The 26,581-nt window shown below is 38.2% G+C and overlaps 1 protein-coding gene across 2 annotated transcripts in view; it reads right to left on the reverse strand.

The window, feature by feature from the left end:
* Positions 1-1,606: 1,606 nt before the first annotated feature.
* PDZRN4 (PDZ domain containing ring finger 4) overlaps positions 1,607-26,581 on the reverse strand; it is a 363,370-nt gene continuing 338,395 nt past the window's right edge. For both annotated transcript variants that reach the window (XM_053895899.1, XM_019452465.2), the window contains 5 exons: positions 22,974-23,072; positions 20,412-20,474; positions 13,313-13,414; positions 8,824-8,940; positions 1,607-3,941 (listed from right to left, as the gene is read on the reverse strand). In XM_053895899.1, coding sequence (XP_053751874.1) covers positions 2,418-3,941; positions 8,824-8,940; positions 13,313-13,414; positions 20,412-20,474; positions 22,974-23,072 — 1,905 coding nt within the window. In that variant the 3' untranslated portion in view covers positions 1,607-2,417. The remainder of the gene's footprint in view (positions 3,942-8,823; positions 8,941-13,312; positions 13,415-20,411; positions 20,475-22,973; positions 23,073-26,581) is intronic.

The raw sequence follows: 26,581 nt of genomic DNA on the forward strand, positions 1-26,581 counted from the left end.
TTAACAATGGCTAAAGCTGGAAGTGATGAAATTCTCAGTTGCCTTAGGTTGCTATTACTATCACTACCTTAAAATTTTTGAGTCTAGCTTTTCATTATATGTAATTAAGATTCATTTTTTCCCCATCTATGTAATAGCTTTTCAGGAGGTGAGAACTTGGAAAGGTAGAAGAGTAAGGAAAACAGTAACAAAAGGACCAATACGTGGAGGAGAGAGATAAATACAATAATTTAACTCAACTAGCATTCATTGTTATTCAAACGGCACTCTACAGAGATTTGCAAAGACAGAGGGGGATGCGAGGACCAAACTCCTTAAAATCTATGCAGGGAGACAATAAATACTATGTGTGTGATTCAAATAACAGAAGAAGAAAAAAGGAAGGTAAAACAATGCTGCAGGTGCATCATAGTGTATGCCAAAATGCTGAGAGTCTGGTGTCATCAAAACGGGTTCCAAAGAGAAAATGTATATGTGATTACACTCTCAGGGAGGTGTAGAATTGGGCACAGAAACTCCAGACAGGAGAACAGTATAAGATAACTGGAGTGGAAATGGGAAGCCAGGTAATCAACTCAGAGAAGATCTAAAAAGGAGCAACAGGCAAAGTGGGCAAGTGAATGAGGGCCCGGAATATAAAGCAGGGCATCAGAGTCTGATTCAAGAGCTGAAACTGTCAGTTTTTAAACAGGAAAGTAACTTCAGAATTTTTCAGATGTTGTGTCTCTACTGTGTCTCCAACAATCTCTTGGGTTGAATGGAAATTTGATCAAACTCAGTGTGCATATACATGGTCAATCTGGCCTTTACCCTGGAGGTGTCGTGAGTGACACATAGATGGTTTTTATGATGAAAATCTAGATTTAAATAACCTATCTCATAATTTGGCAATCTCATTTTAAACTGGCATATAAGGCATTTATAGTTGACTATGCTCACGATTATTAAAAAGATGATTCCCCCCAATTTATTCCCAAATGATAGGCTAAGTAAATGCACATAGTGATATGGAGTGAGTTGTGTCACCCTAAAATCCATATTTTGAAGTTCTAACCTCCAAGGTGATGGTGTTTGGAGATGGGACCTTTGGTTTAGATGAAGTCATGAGGGTAGAGCTCCTGTGAGGGATCCAGTGCCCTTATCAGAACAGACAGCAGACAGCTTTCCTTCCTTTCTCTCCACCACCTGAAGACAGAGGGAGAGGGTGGCCATCTACGAGCTGGAACAGGGCCCTCACCTAGTTGCTGAATCTGCCAGCACTTGGACTTCACATCCTCCAGAGCTGTGAGAAATACATTCCTGTTGTTTAGGCTACCCAGTCTATGGCATTTCGTTATGGCCGAAGCTGACTATTTTTATTTATTATTATTAATTACTATTTATTATCCCAAGCTGACTAATACATTTAGTGTCATTATAAACATTTTCAGACACTTCACCGATCCTCTCTCCAGGTCCTTCCCTGAATTTTTCCTGGCTTTACCTTACCTGGGTAGCAGACAAAAGGAGATAACCTCATATTTACTGGATGTTTAGTTAGCGTCTGTTAGACGGTTGACATATATTATCTAATTTAATCCTGGTAAGAATATGTGACACAATGATCTATGGGAAGTATTTCGAGACAATTTTATTGGAAAAGAAAGTGATAGAAAATGTACACATTTTATAATCCACAATTAGGACTCTTCTAAATAGTATACATATATGACTAATTTAAATCTGGTAACCACAGTGAACAATGAAAACACCCCTTGATAGCTTTTCTTAAGGATAATCAATAATTTATTTTTTATTGTCACAATTACCACAATTATCTAGCTACATGACCAATGTCACTACATACCACAGGAAGATTGTCCACTTACACTTTACTGAGACAAAGACAACGGCCATTGATGTGTTAATGTACAACGGGGTGTTAAAAAGAGGTGGTTTTTATGCGTAAGACAAGATGTGGCACATGATTTATTAACAGGTTTGATTTCATACGTATTATGCCAGAAGCAAGCATAGAAATGTTTTGGCATTGAGTTGTTATTAAAGTAGAAAATAAGTAAACTAGAGAAATAAATCCAGATCTTAACTTACAATAGATACATTAAAGTAGGAAATTAATTGGCTCCTCAGTATTTTTGTTCAAGTTTTTTGTTTTCTTTCCTTGTGTTTGTTTTTTTTTTAATATATATAAATGAGTAATATGAATATATCACAAGTTAAAGAAAGATCTCAGCCAAAAAAGAAGGTACTAGTATATGAAAAACAAATGAAAAATTACCAGGTATTTTTGCTTACAAAAACTTTAAACTATAAAGAGTCGCAAAATATATATAAAAACGCCGCATTGAACGAGGCAATCATACTCTACCCAAACTGGTAGCGCCCTCCTAACACCAGTTGCATCGCTGTTCATTCGGTCATACGGTGGTGACTGACAAAAAGGCATTATGAACTCGTGTGCCATCAGGAGACTTGGCCCCGTGGGTCATCAGTTCTTGGATTGTCATCCAGTTGTCCAAAATTTTCTTGTTTCTTTTTTTCATCATCTTTTTGTGGCTCAGTTCAATGATGTTGATCTCCTTTCTGCCCTCGCTGCCGCTCTGGGGGCTCTCCTTGAGACACTCCAACCGGCTCCGCATCATGAACTCCCGGCGCCGACGCTGCTCCTTGGCCCGAACCAGGTGTTGCTTTCTTTCCTCTTTGCTCCAGTAGCGGCCCATTTTCATCTCGCTCATGGTGTCATCATCCGTCGTCATGCCACTGCGCTCCTCCTTGATCTTTAAGGCACGTTCCTTCAGAATCCGGTCTCGTACCGGTCTCTTTGTTATGTACCGCGTCCCGTCGCTCCTAATTTTCACCTTCCATTCCATCTTGGGCTCTGAACACTTCTGAGACTCCTTGCACATGCTCACTAAACTCAGCTGACTCTGTGCATACTCCACTGCAGATTTCTGTTGAATCAACTGCATGTAGCTTTGATAATGGCGGGCATGTGCTGGGATGTTTGCATATCTGTAGGAGGAGCTGTGGTAAGGGGAGAGGTAAGGGATGTGTTCGCTGCTGCTTTGCTCCTGATCAGAAAGCTTGCCGCTCTCTGAAATCTTCTTGCCTTCAATGCTGCAACCTGGTTCAGTGGTTTTGGCTTTGGGGGAGGTCGACTCTTTACTGCTCAGCCCGGAAGAAGACTGATTGGCGGCCATTGTGGTTCTCAGGTTCTTCTTATTGGTGAGGTTGATCACTCTTGGAAGGGAACTGTCAGGGGAACGGTCCACAGTGAGTGGAGTGCTTCTGCAGCTTTCAGCTGTGTTGTAAGCACTAGAACTGTCCTTGTCTGACTTTTCTGGGTGTTCGATGATGTCATCTAGCTTTCCCCTTTGCATGTCTATGCTGGTGTTGTAATTCCGGAATCCTCCATCGTGCAAAGCCCAGATGTCTCCATACTGGTCTGTCACTTTCTGGAGCCTGTGAGCCTGCATGATATTCTGGCACTCCAGTTCAATGTTTCTCAGTTCTTCATTAAGCAACTGTAGTTCGTGCTCCACTCCCTCTTGTTCCCCTTGATGGCATTCTATTGTGCTGCTCGAGTAATACAGGTCATATTCTCCATGGTTCCGAATCTTGCATTTGAGCTCCAAGAGCTGTCGGAACCTTTCACACTCCTCATCTGGGTTGCCAATGCAGTCTGAGTCTATGTATTCACCAGATGCGAAGCTCTCATTGCACTGAAGTTCAACGCTTCCTAGAGTGTCTTGGCTCTTTCCCAGCTCTCTCCTGCTCTTCAGGGATGTGCTTTTGGGATCCTCTGCTGCGTTCTCCTGCTCTGAGCTCTCATCGTTCCGCAAGCTTTCATCTGTGCGCCCCACCCCACTGTCTTTCTCGTGGTTGTTAGAGGAGGACGTTGCTGTATCTGTTGTGCCCTCTTCTTCTTCTTGTTTTTTTGGCTAAGAAAACCAAGTTGAGAGAACAAAGAAAATTAATTATCTTGAGAAACACTGATTGTTGACAAACTCGAAAGAATGATGCTTCTTGAAATAGGCAAAAGACATGAATAGACACTTCTCCAAAGAAGACATCCAGATGGCCAACTGACACATGAAAAAATGCTGAACTTCACTCATCATCAGGGAAATACAAATCAAAACCACAATGAGATGCCACCTTACACCTCTCCGAATGGCTAACATGAACAACTCCGGTAACAACAGAGGTTGGCGAGGATGCAGAGAAAGAGGATCTCTTTTGCATTGTTGGTGGGAATGCAAGCTGGTGCAGCCACTCTGGAAAACAGTATGGAGGCTCCTCAAAAAACTAAAAATAGAACTACCCTACGACCCAGCAATTGCACTACTGGGCATTTATCCAAGGGATACAGGTGTGCTGTTTCGAAGGGACACATGCACCCCCATGTTTATAGCAGCACTATCAGCAATAGCCAAAGTATGGCAAGAGCCCAAATGTCCATCGATGGATGAATGGATAAAGAATGGATAAACACACACACAATGGAGTATTACTTGGCAATCAAAAAGAATGAGGTCTTGCCATTTGCAACTACATGGATGGAACTGGAGGTATTATGCTAGGTGAAATTAATCAGAGAAAGACAAAAATCATATGACTGCACTCATATGAGGACTTTAAGAGACAAAACAGATGAACATAAGGGAAGGGAAACAAAAATAATATAAAAACAGGGAGGGGACAAAACAGAAGAGACTCATAAATATGGAGAACAAACTGAGGGTTACAGGAGGGGTTGGGGGAGGGGGGATGGGCTAAATGGGTAAGGGGCACTAAGGAATCTACTCCTGAAATCATTGTTGCACTGTATGTTAATTTGGATGTAAATTTAAACAATAAAAAATAAAACAAGTTAAAAAAAAAAAAAAGAATGATGCTTCTTGGCAAAAGTGTGGTTCCTAGAAAGCTGTTCTAATTTTAGCATCCATAACAATTTTAGAACAAAGGCCATTAGCTCAAGGCAGCTTTTTATGAATTGAAATAAAGAAAACCAAAGCTGCTTGGATATGCCTGTCATACCTGACTTGGCGATAAATAAAACAGGACACATTTAAATACTTGATCCTTGGGGCGCCTGGGTGGCGCAGTCGGTTGAGCGTCCGACTTCAGCCAGGTCACGATCTCACGGTCCGTGAGTTCGAGCCCCGCGTCGGGCTCTGGGCTGATGGCTCGGAGCCTGGAGCCTGTTTCCGATTCTGTGTCTCCCTCTCTCTCTGCCCCTCCCCCGTTCATGCTCTGTCTCTCTCTGTCCCAAGAATAAATAAAAAACGTTGAAAAAAAAAAAAAATAAATACTTGATCCTTATCTTAAGGATTTCTCTTACTTGAGAAAATGGCATGCACGTGTGTAAATGAGGTGCCTTTAGGAGTCTCTGAGACGGTAACACACAAAAGGATGAGCGAGACAGGTAGTCTAAATGGTCTTCTGCAGAATGGAGGCCTGGAGTTCTGAAGCTGCATCATCTTATTATGATGATTTTTTCCTGAACTTTAAGTTCAGAAGAAACTTCACTGATGTAGTTAATACACTGGTAATGGTAAGCTAAACAGCACAGTATTTCAGGAATAGGTTAGTACTAGAGCCTTGGATCTTCCATCGATGAGGAACTTTAATCCCAAATGTATTCAGCTTATTAGTGACACAGAGAGGTGGAAAAGGCCAGTGCTATCCCCCGGAGTCAGGATTTCTTCTATGTCTAGGATGTCATATTTTCCAATACATGTGCCCAGACCTTAGTGCATCTCCAAATCACACTGCTCAAGAGCAACAATGTCATCTTAAGACTCATTTGGGTTACGTAAAAAATATTTTTCTACTCTCAGCCACTAATATCCCTTAAAGGCGAATTTTATTCTGCTGAGAGTGACAGTTCTCATGAAAATCAGAGCAGCACTGATTGCCAGATGTAGACTTAATGTCAAAAAGTGTATTTTTGACATAAATGTGAATACACACTTGTAGGTAAACTTTATTCCTTGGTAGTTTTTGGCTTTCATGCAGAACAATTAACTGTTACTGCCCTAAGAGGATGCATATGTAGTTCTTTCTCTGTGAACAGGGTAAAGTTATTGTTCTCTCCGTCACTCATCACATACGCGTCTACATGACAGTTTCTACATTGCATTTTCTTTATGTGTAAGTCCACTCACTATCTTATATGTATATTTTGTCTAGGAGGTATAATTATACAGTTCAATATAATTAAGCCTGTTAGTGTTAAAGAAGGACAGAATGCATGAGAAAAGGTATTCTAACACAGGTTTGAAAGGTCCCTCAAGAAAATTGTTATATTTTTCTTCCACAGAAGTTATGGCAGAACAAAACGTAACATCAGCCGTAAAGGAGAGCACATGACCATGCATCATGTTATTCTAGGATTCTCAGCCTTCCCTAAAATATTTTTCCTCAGTTGTTGAAAACATACTGAAATTTTAAATGCCTTATCGATAAAAAAACAAACAAAACACAATGTTATAAATAAGTAATTGAGCTTGGTACATCCGTATGTTCCTCGAATCAAGCTGACAATAGTATCCAATGTGGTGACATCAACAGGCTGTGCCATAAAGCCCCCAGTGGATGTTATGGATATTGGACATTTTAGGTTATATACTATAGTATTTACATTTATCTTTTCATATCTTTGATGGGCTTAAAAATACAAGAAGGTAGTATTTCTTTATCTTATTTTTTTGTTTATTTGTTTTGGAGGAGCGAGAGCAGGGGAGGAGCAGAGAGAGACGGAGATAGAGGATCCCAAGCAGTCTCCGTCCACTCTGTCAGCACAGAGCCAGATGTGGGGCTCTATCTCAAGAACCGTGAGATCACGACCTGAGCCAAAACCAAGAGTCTGACGCTTACTTGACCCAGCCACCCAGGTGCCCCTCTTTACCTTATTTTTATATGGAGTGCAAAGGATATAGACAAATTATGCCAAGAGCGATGTTCCGCAACGTGTCAACAGCAGCCGTAAGACCAAGGATAGTGTGTCAAATGAAAGTTTTAATGCGTATGTGTATTGAAGTTTGTAGTATGAATACACATACTTATTTTTTTATTGAATTTGCCTTTCTTTAGTCACTGGTTTATGAGAAAATGTGAAAATAAAAAGGGTTTTCCATTCTCAAACCTAGAATTCCTAGTTTCTAATGTAATGCCACTCTATCATTTATCATTTCCCTATAGAATCATTATGGTGACAGGCAATGCTTCTACCAAGACATTTCTCATGTAGTATTATTGTTTATAAGGGCAAAGGACTTTTAAAGGTTTCTGTACTTCTTATCATTTTTCAGTCTCACGGTGAAGAAAAATTTCCACACAATGAGAATCTAAGCTCAGGGACGTCTAGTGTTACCTCAAACGACCTAGCATTTGTATCACGTCTGATGAGTAGGCAGCATTTCACACCCTATCGCTTCACCTGGACAGGATTTCTCCCTTCTTTCTTTATTCCAACATCCTCCTGTCAATTCTGTATCCGGTCACATTTTGTATCTAAGACAGAAAAAGCCTGGAGCAAGGACTTTCTTGCTTGCAACCAGAAGCTGCCACCAAAAAATATCTTTATCTGTGGCTGGCGTTGAAGTCATACATAAAAATTTCAATCTGTCCGGCCTATATTCAAAAGCAATCACCGCAGTAGCCGCATCGCTTTTGAGCACGAGCTACTGTTTGTGAAGTGGCCAATGAGCATCGCACACGCAGCTATGTTGACACCGTAGTTTGCAATATAACGATTTATTTAATATATGGGCATGTGCACACAGACACGTGCACATACGTCTCTGTTATGAAATGCTAGCACGTCAATAAATTCCATCATTCACTTCGTAAAGCAATAGGATGTTTGTGTTTCATGTCCCTAAGCCTAACTGTCCAGGATTTTTTAAAAAACTATCTCTTAGAATGTGTTAAGAATTAACATAGAGAATAGGACGATAATTAAATCAATAAACTGACGTCAGAAGTGTTAATAAAGCTGTATCAGGCAGATGAATGACACGAATTGAACACACAAAAAATCCAGGATATATTTTAAAAGATCTAGGATATACTGATCTTGTCTTTATCCAATAGGAACAACAACGATCACAAAAGAATCCCCAAACTCGGTTTGCCACAAGCCCCTCTGTAACCTTTCACCAGCAATGAATTAATTAAGAGCAGAAACTTTGTTCATTTTCCTTGTATTCTCAGAATCAAGTGTGGTATTTGGAACATATTAGGAGCTCAGCATTTTTGGTTGAATGATTATGTGACCCTAAGGCAAGATGATGTCAATGGTCTCAAATAAGGCTACTCCTCTTCAGGAGTATATAGGTGGAACCGTGATACCAAAACCATAAATCAGATTGATGGCTTACATCATGTCACCATCATGCTATAGTTGCCTAAATATTCAAAGAGACACATTTATATTTTAAATTGTAAAGTTAACTTTGGGGGGAGAGGTTATCGCATGAGATAAAGCTTGTCTCCGGCTGGCATATCGAAAAACAAGGTATATTTTTGCTATTAAATTTCAGAATTGGGTTGAATAGTACCTGGGTCAACGTTTCAGTACTACCAGACTCTGTCAACAATGGTCCCAAAGCTTTCCAAGCTAGAAAGATCTCAACAGAAAAAAAAAAATGTATTTATTCCCTCTGCTTCATTTGAGATGCCCATCTAAAAAATTACCATTACAGAGGTGTTTGATCAAACTCTTTGATTTAGTTTTTTACTCCATTTATGATTATCCATTAAAAAAAACCCCACTTAACAACATTTCAAATGACGTCGTTCAAATTTTGGCCCTACCTGCTCCACCTCATTGGCCGTGCGCTGCATTGCTTCATTATGCTGTTCTTCCAGCATCTCCAAGTTTAACTCCTCTAAGAATTCATTCCTTTCATCTTCCAGCCAGCCTTCATCCAGCTGCAAAAGAACACATTAGTACATTATATTAGGTTAGTGGGAACTCATGCTAAAATAGGGTAAACTTAAATGGCAATGCCTGACCAGTTCCTTTTATCATAATGATTCTCTTCAGAATACCAGCCTCTGATAGTTCACCTCTCAGAAGGAGGAAAAAGTGATTTAAAAAAAATTGGACTCATATGCCTTTTATCCTTTCCTGAAACAGAGCTACAGAGTTTCTCTCATAGCCAAGTAGATCTCACAGAATAGAACATTACCATCTTTCAAAATGTATGAAAAGAATATTGCATAATCCACAGCTGTCACGCTCATTACCTCCAACAGTCCCTGTGTTAAAGAAGTGCAATGGTACTAATAGGGCCATGAGACAATTGGGCTTTTTTCCTTAACAACAACCTTCAATGAGACGACACACACAGTGTTCCCCACCCCCCATACACACTGATGCTCCTACCCTCATCCTGCCTTTTTATTTTTAGGCAGATGGCTTCCAAGTCAACAAGATGGCTGCTTGCCACAAATACAGACATTTATTTTATCTAGGGGGAAGACGAGAAAAATTCTAAGTTATTCTTCTCATAAAAAAAGGTGATGCTATCCATGTCTATTTTGATTCATTTTTCACACCCAATTGCAAAATATAGATACATATACATATACACACACACACACATATATATATATGTGTGTGTGTGTATATGTATCTGAAATTGTGCATTTAATGGGAATGGAGCAGTGTGGAGCACACAGGGTTTTGTTTGTGGGTCCAGGATGCAGGTATTCTGGTGGGAGTCTTACACAAATTAAACTGAATAAATCCTGTTGGCTTCTCAATAACAAGTGAAGTGAAAATCCTTGCTAATATGATGAGTGTTGACAGTCAATACAGATAATTTGCCTCAAAGTAGATTTCTGGAGCTGGATTACATAAATTAGCTGTCTATGATGATTAAATTACCTGAATTATTGTCCATGCTCTGTTTTACTCTGTGTTAAAAGAAACAGCAGCTTTCTAATGAGCCAAAACTGACAATACAGTTGACCCTTGGACAGTAGGGGTTTGAGCTTCATAGGTCCACTTATATGTGCATTCATTTTTTGATAAATACACTATAGTAATCTAAATCTATCTTCTCTTCCTTATGCTTTTCTTAGTAATATTTTCTTTTCTCTAGCTTACTTGATTGTAAGAATAGTATATAATACACGTAACATATAAAATAAGTGTCAATTGACTGTTTATGTTATTTTAAGGCTTCCAATCAACATTAGGCTATCAGTGTATTAGTCTTGGGGAGTCAGAAGCTACATGCGAATTTCGACTGGGTGGGGAGTGTTGGCTCTCCTGATCCCTGCATTACTCAAGGGTCAGCTCTAGTTTGAGGTGTTTTCATCCCTGAAAAATGGCAAAGTAAGCTCTTAAAGATAACTGAGATGATAAAACTTCGAGACAAAACAAATTCTGAAAGAAGGACATCCGGTTGCACCCGGAGAGGCATTAGCATATATGTGTCATATTCACCAATATGAAGGCAGTTATAGGTTTCTTGATATGTATTAAAGGCTACCTAGAACTTAAATTACCTCAGATTTGACTGGGGCGAAAAGTGTTGACACATTTATTCATCCTCATTTATCTTCATGTAGCCTGAATAACTTGAGCAAGTTCTACCCCACTGGCTTTGATATGCAGATGAACTGTGAAAATTAAGCTGACTAACAATTCCATTTCAATTTATAATTGTCCAAGCTTTACATTCTCTAATCCCTTTTAAGTTTCACGAAGCTGCAAACTCCAGACTCCAAAAGAAATGACGTAAAGCTAGAAATGTTTCCTTTTCATAAGCACACCAAGGGATTTTTCTTTAATCAGGTCAAAACAAAATATTTGCTTACTCTGAAGTAGTGAATGATGGAATAGAGTCTTCTGAAATTTAAATGAAGGGGTGGGAAAGATAAGAAGAACAAACAGTAGAAATTAATGATTCCCTATAACTCTTTTCTTATTAACTAATCCCACAGATCCTTGAGTTGTCATCCGTAGTCAGTGTATGTCTGCTCTGATAAGTCTTTCCTCTAGGCTGGAGGTATACACAGCAGAGTAAGTAAGGAGAGATCCTTCTTGCTCACTTCCTTTCCCTGTTGTATCTCCCTTTCTACCTAGATGTGCATTCATGACAGTCTGAGTTTCAGGCTATGCCACAGACCTTTCCCTTGAGCCGAGCTGCGAGAAAGGAGGGCTCTTATTATGAAACAGGGGGATCTGTCTGCACAGTATGGAACACACATGGCATTTCAGGGAAAAGAACAACCTGTATTGTCTCAAAAGTAGTGTTTACAAATTCCTATGGAGCCCTCTCTGTCCCAATGTCCCAAGGGGAATAGGACAGAATAGCAATATCTTTAATGGTCTGAGGAGGAAAATGGGCAGAAAATGAAAGAAAGTTGACAGGGAATGAAAGAAATGAGTTATTTAAAAATATTGCACAGATGTACCATATTGCCCCCAGCAAATCTGTAGATCATTTCCAAGAATGCAGAGAGTATTTGAAACATTAAAAAAAGAAAAATCCTACAGAAAGCACACAAAAAACTTCCACATTCTCTTGGGATAAAATTCATATGCCAAAATGCAATAATAAGATATACTGAAATTGATTAAAAAATATAGATCATATAAAGGCAAGTTTATGGTTTTTTTTTTTTTTTGGTCTTCTTTTTTCTTGCATTTTATAGCATGTACTGCCTAAATTGCATTTTAAAAAATTTGGTGTTAAAATGCATTTTCTTTCCTTATTTTTATAGAAATCTGATTTTCTAAAGGCAATCAGGTTTCTTCCAGTGGCATGAGGTTTCTTTAGGATCGAGGGGCTAAAGCAGATCCTGATTTTGGCAGGACGGTTATCTTCCCCTCAACAGTGGAAAGGAAGTCTCCTTTGAAAATTCGTCCTCCAACATTGATCCTGCTGGATCAGGAGTGTAGCCAGATATTTGAAAATACCACCAGTTCTAGCAAGCATATGTATTCTATCAACGATAGATCTAGTCTTATGTCATTAATTTCTATTCTTTCCACAGTCCATTATAGCCATTCTGTGGCATGGTTTAAGGAAATGCTTCAATTCTAAATTAATGAGGTGCTCTAGCAGTTACATGGAAAGGGCAGGGAACCCACATTAAAACATTAAAATATCTTTTCTATAACAGGGATAACTACTCCGTTCTCTTCAATTTACCATGAATTTAACTAACATGTGTTTAATCCCTTTATTCTGTTCTTTTTCAAGAAAACAGGATCAGTGAGACTAACAGGTTGCCAAATTTCCAGGTAATTAGTGACATTTCATACGTAGTTTTCAATTTACTCCCAAATAGGCAGTCCAGCCAGTCGTGTCACAGTCGTGTAGGCTCCCTTCCCCACTCCTGACACCTCAGGTGTGTAACTTTACTCTGCCTTGGGCAATAGCAGGCTTTATGGGAACCATTTAGAATGGTCAAGGGCATAAAGGAAATATATGCCGAAAGGGTGATCTTTTATAACCACTATATTCAAGTCAGGATTTGGTCTGACACTGAAATACACTTACTCAATGTAATTTATAGATAGTATGTAGTTACTGAGTTTGAGAAATATCAGATCAATAGCCTGGGAGACAAATGGTGATATAACCAACTTCACTCAAACTACTGACAGATGGACAGAAGGGTGACGATGTGCTATCCTTTTCTGCATTGTGGCAGGGTATAAAAAGAATATAAAAAGAAGGACCAACAGCACTTTTCTTTCACCATATTACCTCTCCTTGACTGTCATGACATCGCCCTCTGTAAAGATATAAAAAGCAATTTCCCTAGAAGCTATCATCTTGGTTTTGGCTGGACAGATGTTTTTGTCACCCTAAACTTGGAAAAAATTCATTTACTATACATGGAACGACACCATGCTATGTTGGCCACTTTATTTGATAAAGTTGTCCTAAACAGATTTAAGTTGATAGCTAGATACGCTAATGATTCTCTCATTAAAGATTCTTTCAAGATACCTTAATATGCCAATTAAATATTTTTAGATAGAAACCTAGAGCAAGGATCCATACAGAATTAAAAATCATACCGTCAACCACTTTTCATTTATGAATTCATTCGAATAACTGGCAAGTGGAAGGAGAGAACAATGATTCCATTTTGTGTGTTTTTTCCCTTCTTTTTTCAAAAAGATAAGGTTGATCAGGTTGGTAGGTTAGGTAAGGTGACTCTTAATTATGTCTTGTGTACTCAGCTTTACAAATAAACACAGTACTGATTTGATATAGATGAGCAAACAATGGATGTGAAGTTCAGTCTCCAGATTTTGGATCTGTGTTCTGACCTGAGTCTCCGGCCTTGCAACGAGCAACACGATTCTCTTACACTCCTCGCTCGACAGCAACGCCACTGCTTCTTCTCGATTCTGGACGTCTTCCCCATTTATCTAGAAAACAAATGAAAGTGGCACATTAGTTTCCATTTCCACAATGCTGCACACAATAAATGGCAAATATCAGCTCATTTATGGTGAACGTATGGACAATGAAGCTCACACAATGGGCTCATCTCCAGCCCCTCAGTGGTAAGTGCCTTCACTCAATTACGCGCTTACTGTAAGAGCCATATCGATCCCTGAAGGATGGCGGACATCAGAGGAAGCAGTTATGTTCATAAATGTCCAACCTGCGCCCTGGCAACATACATCTAGCAACACAATTAACCAGCCCCTGACAGGTGACGTTCATCTTTCTCCGCTCAGAGTAATGGAAGTGTCACTCTGAGATAATAGTGCTGGGGGAAGCAGGACTGGCAATACCACAACTGAAATCCGTCATCCTGCATGCCTGCTATGAGCCAATTAGAGAGCTACAGTATTATCTCTCACCAGGCAATGCTCCCAGGCCACTGCTGATTGCATTTTCATTTAATCATCTCATATTTGTGTGGGTCTGACTCAGTTGCCCCAAATCACTCTCAGGATCTCTTTCAATTGCTTAAATAATCAAAACAAGGAACAGTGCATCGGTAACATCCTCATCAACACTCCAGCTCTTTCTAAGATTCATCCATTTCCTCAAACAACAAAACTAATGAAATCTCTTAAGGCTCATCTCTTAAGTATACTTACCTTTTTAAAAATTAATACAGAGTAAAAATGGCTTTTTGAAAGAAACCAAGCTTGAGTAAACTTTGGATTAAAAAGACTCCAGTGGAATTCAATATATCTATATATAGATATATATAGATACACACACATATATTTTTCCTTTTTCTAAGTTCTACAGACACAGCAAATAAGATTCCTGAAGTTTGTATGGTAAGCAACATTTTCACGTTCAAATGTATTTAGCTCCAAGTTAACTGGACTTTCTTTGGATATTTTATATTTATTTTATTTTATTGATTGTTCAAATCCATGGAGACAATGAGATTTTTTGATCCATAGCACATAATCAAAATATGCAGAAAGAAATTTTAGTTGAAGAGGTCAAGTAATTCTATCTAAAATAACTATTAATTATTTCAGTAAATTAAATAGAAAATGTGGCTGTACTGACTAATTTTTCAATAATTAACATTTTTCACTACGGATTTCTGCTGAAAAGCATGAAGTAGACTAGTGAGAATTTTCTCCTTGTTTCTGGGATTCTGGGATTCTGGATGATTCTGGGATTCTGGCTGATACACAAGGACATATAATTATCGAAGCCCAGGAATCTCAACTTTGGACCACAGTAAATTATTCTTATTCCTAGACTCTTATCATACATACTGAACACAAAGAAAGCAGAAAATAAGTAAGAGTCTGGGGGGGGGGGAATCATACAACCATATGTTGTATTTTCTTATTCTGATCAAATGCATATCACCTTTGTTTTTCACTTGTAAATGTGGATAGGAAATTCAGCTTTTACAAGTTTCAAGCGCATTTCCTTTTTTTTTGGCAACTCACAATAAAACTCATCAAATTAGAAAACAGAAGCTAGGATTCCAAAATGGTAACTAATGATAGGAAAGGGTGTTTTGTGGTTTTTCATAAATATACATCTGAAAAGCTATTTTTGTACTGAATCCAAGGCTTTTTCTCAAATGAAGATAAATTGGCAGTGATGGATTCCACTACACCTCCCCCCTCCCCAATTCGGTGTAGTCTGAAAATAAGGACTTGAAAATGTTTACTTTCTTTGAGCTTTGGGGGTTTACGTCCATTTCATAGTAATTCTTAACACTGTATCTGCAATGCATCTATTTGTGTATTAATCACGGACCTAATCATTCATCTTCCCTCCACTGTTGGCATGTTTGCTCCTAGGAAGATGGAGGTGGATGTTCTCCCACAGCTTCTCTTCACCTTTTCTGTGTGAAATCTAATTCTCATTACTTTTATTTGCTCAAGTATATACATCTAAATTCTGCATCTGAAGTTCATTTACCACTATCCTAAATACTCTTCATTCATGTTTATTTGATGTTACTATGATGGTCCCTATATGAAAGTGCAGATAATAGTGCCTTCCTCAGAGTGTTCTTGTAAGGATTAAATGAGTCAATACATGTCTAGGGTTGAAACAAGTGCCTGGTAAACAGGAAGTGCTCTAGGTTGCCACGTAGTGCTATTGATGTTACTGTTCTTGCTAGTATTATTATTACTACTATAACATCATTGATGTCTATATTTCAATCCTCCATACAGGAAAGATTGTTTTCTTCTAAATAGAGCAAATATATTAAAATTCATGCACAATAATTAAGTCCATAGTAGTAAAGGTGGTTTGGTACTCTATGCATCTATCTCATATGTATTTTTAACTCTTCGAGAACCATCAAGAAACAATGTGGTTGTTTTAGATTTTCAGCCCCATTACAATTGGTACTCATCTGTCTCCTCTGTGAACTCAGCATGACCAGAGCTATGGTCTCCAGTCCTCACACTATGCTTTGTCCTGAAAGGACAGATCCCATGTTGTAGAAACACATTTACACCCAGAATCATGGGTGGAATGAAATGAATTCACCATAGAAATCTGGTGTTGAAATGTAATTTATCGTTCCTCTTTCAAAACTGTGTCTTTAGCCCACCGGTTGGTAGATCCTATTGAACTCAGGACATGAGTTTGACACCCAGACTGATATTGGGGCAAGAAATGCAGCCATGGGTTTCAGCAAAGAATGAAAAGATTTGAGGAACGGAATCAGATAGAGCTTTCAACCTTCATTTGCTTTTGTTCCTGAAGGATGGCTTGTGGCTACAGGGCTGCTCGTGGGAAGGCAGTTTGCTGTGCATGACAACACCAGGCAGATATAAAGGTGAAGGACCGAGAATCACAGGGAGGAGATGAGATAGATGTGTCAGTGTGACACACAGTTTAATGGAAGACTTTAATTTTAGAAAAGAGAGGGAAAGAGAACCAGGAGAAAGGCAACATGTACCTTTTGTTACAAGGAGGAAAATTTGTGTTAGAAAATAGGTCTTGTCTTATTATCTGTGTCTGGGCATATGTAAACATTGACTTCAAAGCAGATATTGCCTTGGCTTAGAAGAGTTTCATGGTATTACAAATCAGCCAAAATCTCACATTGGGCCCAATCTGCTGTATGTGCGTGAGTGTGTGTGTATATGTGTGTGTGTGTGTATGTGTGTGTGTGTGTGTGTGTGTGTGCGCACATGTGTGCAAAACCCTAAAAGCCTAGAGATGGTTTAATATAGCTTTTTTGCTTGAATGTGCCAAATTTTACGTTACCTATATTAGCAAGTACCAGAGGTGGGTGGGCAACTAAAATTCTTGGCACCACCTATGGAATGTATTTGAAAACCCAGGATCTAAGGCAAAAGAGGAACGATGTATTTCAAGTGAGCTTATATTTTAGTATGGAAAGAAGGTGAATAATGTACAGAGATATAGAAGTGGAAAGAACAGAAGTCGGGGGGGGGAACAGTTATCTAAGGGGAAGAAAGTAAAAAAGTAGGAACAAATGCTGGAAATAAGTTTAGGTGTAGGGCAGAGAAAGAGAGAGAAAGCTCATTTGAAGTCTTATTGTTCCACTGCTTGAGTCTTTTGCAGGATTTTGTCAGAGTAATCCTTAGGAACATGGCTGACGTTTTTGGCCAACATGAGATCAGGCTGCGACATGCAATATTGCTACACTCACTATCCCAAGGAGAAAATGAGAATACAGCACTCTGATCACGTATGTTGTCTTTAATCTTTTCTCTCTGGGGCTCAGAAATGCTTGTCTTCACTCAGCATTGCAATTTTGTGAGAGGACTTCCCCATATTAATTCCTGAGGACACATCTGATACCACAAGTGTGTGGCAATGGCATGGAAGACAGAACACTTGATGGCTTGAAGAAGAAAAACACATGAGATCTAGAACATGCTCTCATGAAAGTGGTTGATGGTTTTTCTTCTGTACAATCCTTACCTTGGGCCAATCCGATGTATCTGTGTGGGTGGTGCCACTGGGTGAGGTCCCATGATACAGTACATTTAGAAAATTTTAGTTTCACAATGAGGACCAGACCATAGAAATACTCTACTTAGGTCATCATGAACAGGAAATTAAAACCACAATTGTCCTAAAGAGATTCATTTAAATAAAAGCCAGCCAGGAAACTCCAAGGATAAGAAGTAAATCCTCTCATTCTCTCCCTCTCATCTCCCTGAGACAGGAGTCATTAATTGCTCATTACAGGGTATCCCATAATCTCCTCATCAACCATATGGGAGCTATTTGTCTATGGGTACAATTTTGTCACAGTTTTATTTAATATAATTTCAGCATTACCCTTAAGACTCTTTGTTTTCTGTGTGTGCAAATAGACTTGAATTCTAGGCTTTTTAATGTGACATGTATTTGTTCATTAAGTGTGACATATTTGTCACTGAATATAAAGTAATCAGGCAGACAACAGAATTTTGTCAATCCTGCTGTTGTTTCTTCAATGAACCCACTCCATTAAGGAATGCCTTATTATCCTGCAAATATTGTATCGGAAAACTTTATCTGCCTCTAATATAGCCACGAATAAGGAAGTGTCAAAATATATAGTATGCACATATGAAAACACATGTACTTTATTTTGATCTACCTCTACTCTGAGAACTAATAGATGCAATTTTAATAACTGCATTTGTATATCTACCTTATGGGGCAGTGGTTAGCTGGATTAGGAAGGGAGCCAGTGAGGGTGCAGTACAAGGTGTCAAATGTGGAGAGTAGATGGTCAGAGAAAGGAGTGATGACTGGAAACAAAGAGAAACATGACAAAAAATAGACCCAACACATCGGAAAACGTAGCCAACTATGGTGATTTTATATTGGTGCACAAAATCTTCCAGACCTTTTAGCCACTGAGTCTTTTGTTGTATTCTTACATTGTGCAATGACTGCTGGGCACAACAGACCCTTGAGCATCAAAAGAAGGTTACATTCTTTTTGGAGCAGCTGGGTGGCTCAGTCAGTTGAGCATCTGACTTTGGCTCAGGGTTATGATCTCACAGTTTGGTTCCTGACTTCAAGCTCTGCATTGGGCTCTCTGCTATAACCACAGAGTCCGCCTTGGATCCTCTGTTCCCCTCCCTCTCTGCCCCTCCCCCGCTTGTGCTCTCTCTCAAAATTAAACAAACATTTAAAAAAAAGGTTACATTCTTTTCAACTGAGTATTTTCAACTGTAGATGTCAACAAGGTGAACAATAAATTTATAATTACTTCCAAATCAAAATAATAATAAAATATGTTTGGAGGTTTCATTATCTGGGTGATTCACACAAAAAAATGTGCCCTTATTTTTTAATGAGACTGTATCAGTAAAGCTTTACTACATATTTGATTCATCTATCCTATTACCTTTTCCACTAAATACCTATGTTTCATTCATTCATTTATTCATGTGTGATTGAGAAAGACATCGAAAATATGGTAGCAAACAAGACTGTGCCTTGGTTACCTGATTTCCCTTCCCCTGATATAGCCTATGACACATTCCATTTTGTTAAACTACAGGTCGCCACTTAGGGAGCAATAGAAATAGAAGTTACATATTCTTGAAGTTTCTGAAAAATTAGCAGGACCATGAATGACCACTATTTCATACTTTTATTCTTTCCTAATTGGAGCCTTAGCAGAGGGTCCTTGATGGAAAAGGAGTTCCGCAGCATCTAGCTAGAGAAGAGAAAGGGTATGAAGAAGTGCTGTGAATCAGTGAGTTGTACCCCGAAGAAAGGAAAGACTAACAGAAGGCTGGGCAGAATAACCTTCTGGTATGTGCTCAGGGCAGCGTGAGCACACTTCTATCATGACAATGCCACACACTGCATCGTAATCATCTGTGTATGCAGCTGTCTTCCTAACTACCCCTGGAATGCCCCAAATGCTGGGATGGCATCTGGTCTATTTTTGAAGCCTTCATTCTAGGCACAGTGTTGAATCCATTTGCGTCAAATGCAAAGAAACATTCTTCAGGGGTTTGCATTTAGGAAGGAGAAATGGGAACTGTAGGTCTATCACAAAGACTAAAAGCTATGCGGAATGTTTTAACAGTTTATAGCTCCCTCACTTCGGCTTTTAAGTCATCTTCCCCACTTCGTAGTTGTGATCTGCAGTGAAACTCAACCCTGACAGGCCTCTGTTATTATCTTGGATTAATCTGGACACAAAAGCTGGGGAGTTGTGTGTCTTTCTGTAGCCATTCTGCATGGGAAAGGACTCAGAGGAGACAGAGGGGGTCAAGGTGGGTTTAGGGCGGAAACTGGCATTCAGGGTTATTCCTAATCTGGCCTGGAATTCTTACCAGCTCCACCTCCCCTCTTATGAGCTGCTCATCATCTTTAAACTGAAATTTAAATAGTCTCTATGTTTTCACATTTCCATGAGGAAAAGAAGGTGTTCCCCTCCACCCGTCCCCAGCAACAAATAAAATTCTTCAGACTTCCAGACTTTCACATAGCAATGGAACACAGGAATCCATGTTTACCTAATTTATTCTGGAAAAGGCAGCAGTAACTGATGCTGCTGCTGCTGGTAGTAATACAAGTTAATGTTTATTACTCACCACACCGTGTGCGAAGCATATCACATGCATAATCACATTTAACCTTTGCAACAATACGTTTTATTATTATCATATTTTAAGATGAGGAAACAGGCTTACGATGAGAGGTTAAGTAATGTGCTCGGGTAAGTGGTGGTGCTGGAAGTTGAAGAGGAGTTATCCAAGTCCAGAGATGATGCCTCAATCACTAATTATTAGCTAATAATTCTTAATGAATGATACCATCCTCATTTTAAAAACATTTTTACATGATAGCTTCGTGTTTTGTGAATGTTAATATCTAGAAAAGACAAATTCTTTTCCTAGTTTTTTTATAAAAAACTAAATAGAATTGAAACTACTGAACAAATAGTAGGAAACTAGAGGAAATGACTATGCCACATACTTGCAAAATACGATCCCCTTCTCGAATTCGGCCATCTTTGGCAGCAATGCTATTTGGATCTACCTGTAATGGAGAAAACACACATCTTCAACTGGATATGCAATATTTCCCCAGAAACTTAAAAATATGGTTAAAAATATGTTTAGTAATCTGGTTCAAAATTCTCTACTGATTTACACAATGCATGTCAAATTTTTCTGTCAAATATCACTGATTCTAAAAATATAAATCGACTACTTTAGGATTAATAATAATACAATTAAAGAGAACTAGAGCAGAACTTAATTTGAAGACCATTCTTCTCTCTCCCTCCCTTTTTCTCTTTCCTCCCTTTCTCCTTCCACCCCTCCCTCCTCCCTCCATTCTTTCTCTCTCTCCTTCCTTCCATCTTCCCTCCCTCCTCTTTCTTTTCTATTCTTTTCTTTCTTTCTTTCTCTTCCTTCCTTCCTTCCTTCCTTCCTTCCTTCCTTCCTTCCTTCCTTCCTTCCTTCCTTCTCTCCCTTCTTCTCTCCTCCTCTCCTCTCCCTTCTCCTTTTTTTTTTCTTTTTTCCTTTTTTTTTTTTTTTTTTTTTTACATCCATTCACTCATTTCTGTATCCAGACCGTCAGGTATGGTCTTCAGCGGACATGATCTCTAGCAGATGTTAATACTAGAATTCTCTGGACTCAGGAAATTTGCTTTCTACTAGAGTAATCTTTAAATCCTGGTTTAGCGGTCTTAGAAAAGCTGACAGCTATACAATAAGTCCATACTTATTAAAGAAATTTCTGTCTCATGAGCACATTAATTTATAGAGATTTATAATTGATGTTGCTCAAAAAATGAAAAAAAAATCCTATCCATGTAGATTATTACTAGGCTCTACCTTACATTATAGGGTAAAGTTATTAACTATAAGTTATTTTAGAATAAATAGATATTTAAGACTCTATTTAGAGTTTACCAACATTTTAATGGGCCAAACACAGTTCATTGGGGGTAATACCATCTATCACATTTTACATGATGGCTCTAAGCCATTTATTTGAACTTATTACATCAAAGCTTTTATTTCAAGCAAAGTATTTCAAGTATAGCCATGAGGTTGATCCATCCTGTCCAGATGTTAGATACTACTTTCTTATCCACCTAATAAGTGAATTTTAAGTGATCAATTAAGAACAAAGACACTATAATTACATGTAAGATGTATAAGGAAAATATTCCTTCCAAGTACATATGTTCAATTCCTGTGGCTTCTTTATTATCCCTGGAAAGTTAAGCTCCAAAGCTGACATATTTAAATAGTAAATAAGAGACTCACTAGAGGGAAGTGAGGCATGATTAATTAACTGTATCCTATTGAGAAGCCATTCACAATCTAAAACTTTACCTGCAGAACTGTAATCAACCTAGTGCTTAACGTCAACATCTGTACCTCGTTACATTACAAAGGACAATTCTGCAGGTATTTCTCTCTATTTCCTCACCATAATTAGAAGACTTATCATAGCTGTCCACTTAAAAGAGGTATATCAGTCAAATATTCTCTAGAGATTTTTCCATTGCAGGAGCCAGTCAGTAAAGTGATAAAGAGTAACATTTACATTTATAGAGCTGTGTAGTTTTCAAAGTGCATTAAATACGTTATCTTTCCCATATTCTAAACACCTCTATAAAAGCAATGAGATAGGCATTGTACCAAGTTTCTAGTTGAGGAAGCTGAAGCTGAATAAGTTAGGTAATGATTTTAAGATCATGGCCAAGAACACTTGAAACAGCATGGGACATCAGTTAGTATCTAGTTTGTCTAACTTCTTTTTCACACATATACATACATACATAGACAGTTTCACCCATATATATGTGTGTGTATACATATATATGGAGGAATTAGACAATACACATGCATCTATATGTGTGTTTGCATGTATATAATTTTTAGTCATGTGTACATATCATTAAAATAAATTACACCCTACTACTCTCAAAATGATTCTTTTGGGAGTCTTAAAAAGTCACCTATAATAACAAATTTTGCTTCACGGTTTTTCCAAGGTAATTAACACTCAGAGTGTTTCACATTTAAGTATCTCACTTTCTGACAGTGATTATGGGGTTGAATAAAACAAACTTATAGATACACTCCTTGGATATTCAAGTTTATCAATCCTGCCAGCAGAGTAAAATATGTGACATCGGTGATATTAGATTTAACACGCAATTAGTCAGTGCTCTTGTTAACAGCACTGATAAAGGGAATGGAAGGACAAACGTTTTCTCATCGAAAACTTTGCTTGAGTTTCTGCATCCTTAGGGGAATTTATTCAAATTCAGGCAATGTTCCCATTTTTGCACTTTTCCTTACTGGGATTCTGTGGTGAAACTGTCCACATTAAACAAGCTGATAATAATTACATTACCTGGGCAACATAATTTACTTTCCTAATTGAAAGTGACAAGTACTGGAACATGGCCAATTCTTCACATTCAAGCCTCCCAAGGATTTTCTCATTGCCAGTCATTTGACTCCATTCCTCAGAGTCTCCCTCCCCCTCCTTACCCTCCTCGGCATTTCTTACCTCGCTGACATAAATGCCCGTGTCTTCTTCATCATCCGTTCGGTAACAGACTGTCAGGCCCAGCTTCTCTTGACTGCTAACACGACACAGCTCGACCTCCTGAGAGAAAAACACACACAGAACGACATTTATCTCAGAGAGAAATCCCACAGCAGAATGGAGAACTCACTGATACTCTCCGGGTCATGTTAGGAGCTTTTCGTAATTATTGCCCAGCATTTGAAATTAACTTATGTTACCAGGATCACCCAAATTTACCTTCAATGTGTTTTTCTGTATGTATATTCAAGCCAATGTTTCAAATTTTCATTGTACAATTGGAGAGATAAGTGCAATTCTTTTGTATCAAATCATAAACTGAAAACCCCCTAAAATTATACAATAAAATATAAAATATGCACAAATCAATAAAATGGAATCAATAAAATATTGGAGACTGTCAAAGTAGGCAGAGAAATGTTCACAAAAATATTGGGAGCTACTGTGATTTTATTTATATTTTAATAAAACAAAGTCCAAATACAAAAATACTACATTGGACTCTATCAATTCTTCTTTTGAGTTTTGTACAGTATGATAATAAGAAAGTGTTTTGTGTAGCTCAGGCCAAGGTTTTCTATTATTTTGTAGATGCTCTCACCCTTGGAATGAAATGGGTTCATTCAGGCTGAAGGGAGAGACATCAGCAGTCATATGGGCAGAGGCAATGATTCAAAATGTAGCAGTAAATGAACATGGAAACACATTTACTGAAACACATGGCTAAGGGGCTTGAAATGTCAGTCCTTAGGTAATGTATATTGAATCTATTTCCTGATTTATGTTCAGTAAAATAATAATAAATTTCAGTGTACTTCATTTTTATATAATGAAATAGACTTGTACTACTCTCAGAAACAGATGACTTTAGGATAAATCACTTAATTCCAAGCACTAAAAGACAAATTGATGTTCTCATCATGGGGAACTTGTTCCTAATTGGATGAAGAGTATATAACTTTTTGTAAAAAAATAATTAAGTAGGCTTTCCTCTTTAGTGGGAGATGGATTGTGTGTGTATGTGTGTATGCATGTGTGTATGTGAATGAAAAGAAGGTTATTAAGTTTGATTATAGTAAGAATCCATCTAACTGTGTTTTATCTGAAACAGTTACCAGGACTAAATAAAAGAAAAATCACCTAACTTCAAACAACAGGATATTTTCCACTATTCTCTGCTACATTTGAAGAAGGATCTTCCCTTTCAATTTGATATCTCAGTGAAGGCTTTGCCATTGGAAAATAACCATTTGATTTTAATGACATGCTATAAACCATAGGTAAATCCTTAGCCAGGGGAGACTCTCATAAGCTCTACTGACCAATAATTTCATAGCTGATAGCAAACAAAACAAAATTTAGATCCTCTGTCCTGAGATATGTACCATAAATTGGTGAACTTCAGAAAACTATGAAGAATGACTTTCTAACTGGTGAAAAAGGGCATGGTGAGTGCTAAACAGTAAAGAAAAAAGGTGGTAAACCCTTTCACCTTGGGGAAGAATAGGAACCAGTGGTATGATTTGGCACTGGAAGTAAAAAGTATATACTAAGCAAGGGTATTTTCAAAACTGGGCATAATTAATGCCTCCACAGGGAAAGAACACTTGACTGAAACTGTAACATTAGGAAGAAATTACAACAACAAAAGAGCTTCAATTACAGCAGTGCAGTATACAGTTAAAGAGTAAAGAAGCTTATGATTCCTAAGAGACCTACAAGGAAACCTAAACACTCCATAAAGAACTGAGATTGGGACCTTTAAATTAAAGCAAATGAGGAGCTGTAGTCAAAACTAAAATGCATTGACTTTCAGTGTCCTTCCAATAGCAGGGGAGAAATTCCCTGTGCTGTGGGAAGACACTAGTAGAAGGAGCTTTGCTTTTGTGAGTGTTTTCTCTACATTCTCAATGCCATGCCACGGCTTTGGTGTTTGCTTAGAAGAGGCACGATGAAATGTTTTGCAATAAAATGGAACCAATCTATTTAGATAAGAAAGGCAGAATCCACCCATAAGATTTCAGTGCCACAGATCAAAGAATCTACTCAAGAATCACAAGGGAAAGAAGACTAAGATCCTGGGTCAACATAATTTTTCAATATGGTCATCGTATTGGACCTAAGCAAAAGTGTAGAATAGGTCTCATCTTTCATTCTGACATCCCATTTTTTTTCAGTTTTATTTTTTATTTTTAAAAATTAAGATCCAAATGAGTTAGCATATAGTGCAACAATGATTTCAGGAGTAGATTCCTTAATGCCCCTGACCCAGTTAGCCCATCCCCCCTCCCACAGCCCCTCCTGTAACTCTCAGTTTGATCTCCATATTTATGAGTCTCTTCTGTTTTGTCCCCCTCCCTGTTCTGATATTATTTTTGACATCCCATTTTAAAGACACTCAGCACCCTCCTACTTCTTTCTAACTGCGTGGAGTTCCTAGAGATATGCCTATCCAGGCAGTCATTGGAATTTCAGGTTTGCCATCTTACCAATCCCCTAGAAAAATTGGGCATATAATGTTATCTTCTATTCTCTCACAAGTAGCTCTTGGGATATAAATAAAATTGACAAATTATTTCTTAAAGAGATCATCACTAATAATTATTTTTCATTAGATTTTTAACTTTAATTCTAGTATGTTCAACATACGGTGTTATATTAATTTCAGGGGTACAATATAGTGATCCAACAATTCTATACATTACTCTGTGGTCATTGTAATAAAATACTCTTAATCCCCATCACCTGTTTCACCCATCCCCCCACCCTAGGGCAACCATGTATTTGTTCTCTATAGTTAAGAGTCTGATTCTTGCAATAATGATTTTAAATGTTGCCCACTTAGGGTTTGGCTTATACTAATAAAGACTGGAAATACAAAGCCTTAATTCAAAGAACTAAACTTGTGGTGGTAGGATTCCAGGCTCTGAAGGAGGCTCAAGTGAGATTTCCTGGATCCCACAAACCATCCGACACCAGTAACAAATGTGGACTTGCCAGTAGTTCTTTGGTTGAGAATGTTTCAGACACTGCCTATTTCCTATTAGTACAACAGAAGCATACATTTTGGAATCAAAGTAACTTTAATTCTATGATGAAATAACTTCTAAGCAGCTACCTGTGGAGCATTTTGTCTGTATGAGGCAAAGGTGGCTTTGTAAATCCTGATTACCTGAAAGAAATTCTCTAGTACAGGTTTAATTTAGTATTCCTTTCACAAAGCACACAAGCCTCTGACTTCTGAAGAAACAACCTCCTGGTAATAGAGAATGTTTTCCCTAACAACTTTCATACCTTTCCCTCTGTCACTAGCAAGCTGTTTGATGAAAAACATAAAAGTGAAATGCTACCTCTGTACATTTTCTCCACAGAGACAATTCACAGGTGTATACGAATCAAAGCCAGACATGCATGATGGTGCTGCTAACCATCCTGAAGTCATTTGTGACTGGAGTAGAAGAGTCACTTCACATACCTGGTAAAACTACATTCATCTGGCTCAAATGTGCTTTAAGATGCTATGTTTTGGGAACATGTATAAAGTCCCTTTAAAAAATAAAAGCAGTTTC

This window comes from Panthera pardus, unplaced genomic scaffold, assembly GCF_024362965.1.
Source record: "Panthera pardus isolate Hobbes unplaced genomic scaffold, ASM2436296v1 HiC_scaffold_6, whole genome shotgun sequence".
Lineage (NCBI taxonomy): Eukaryota > Metazoa > Chordata > Mammalia > Carnivora > Felidae > Panthera > Panthera pardus.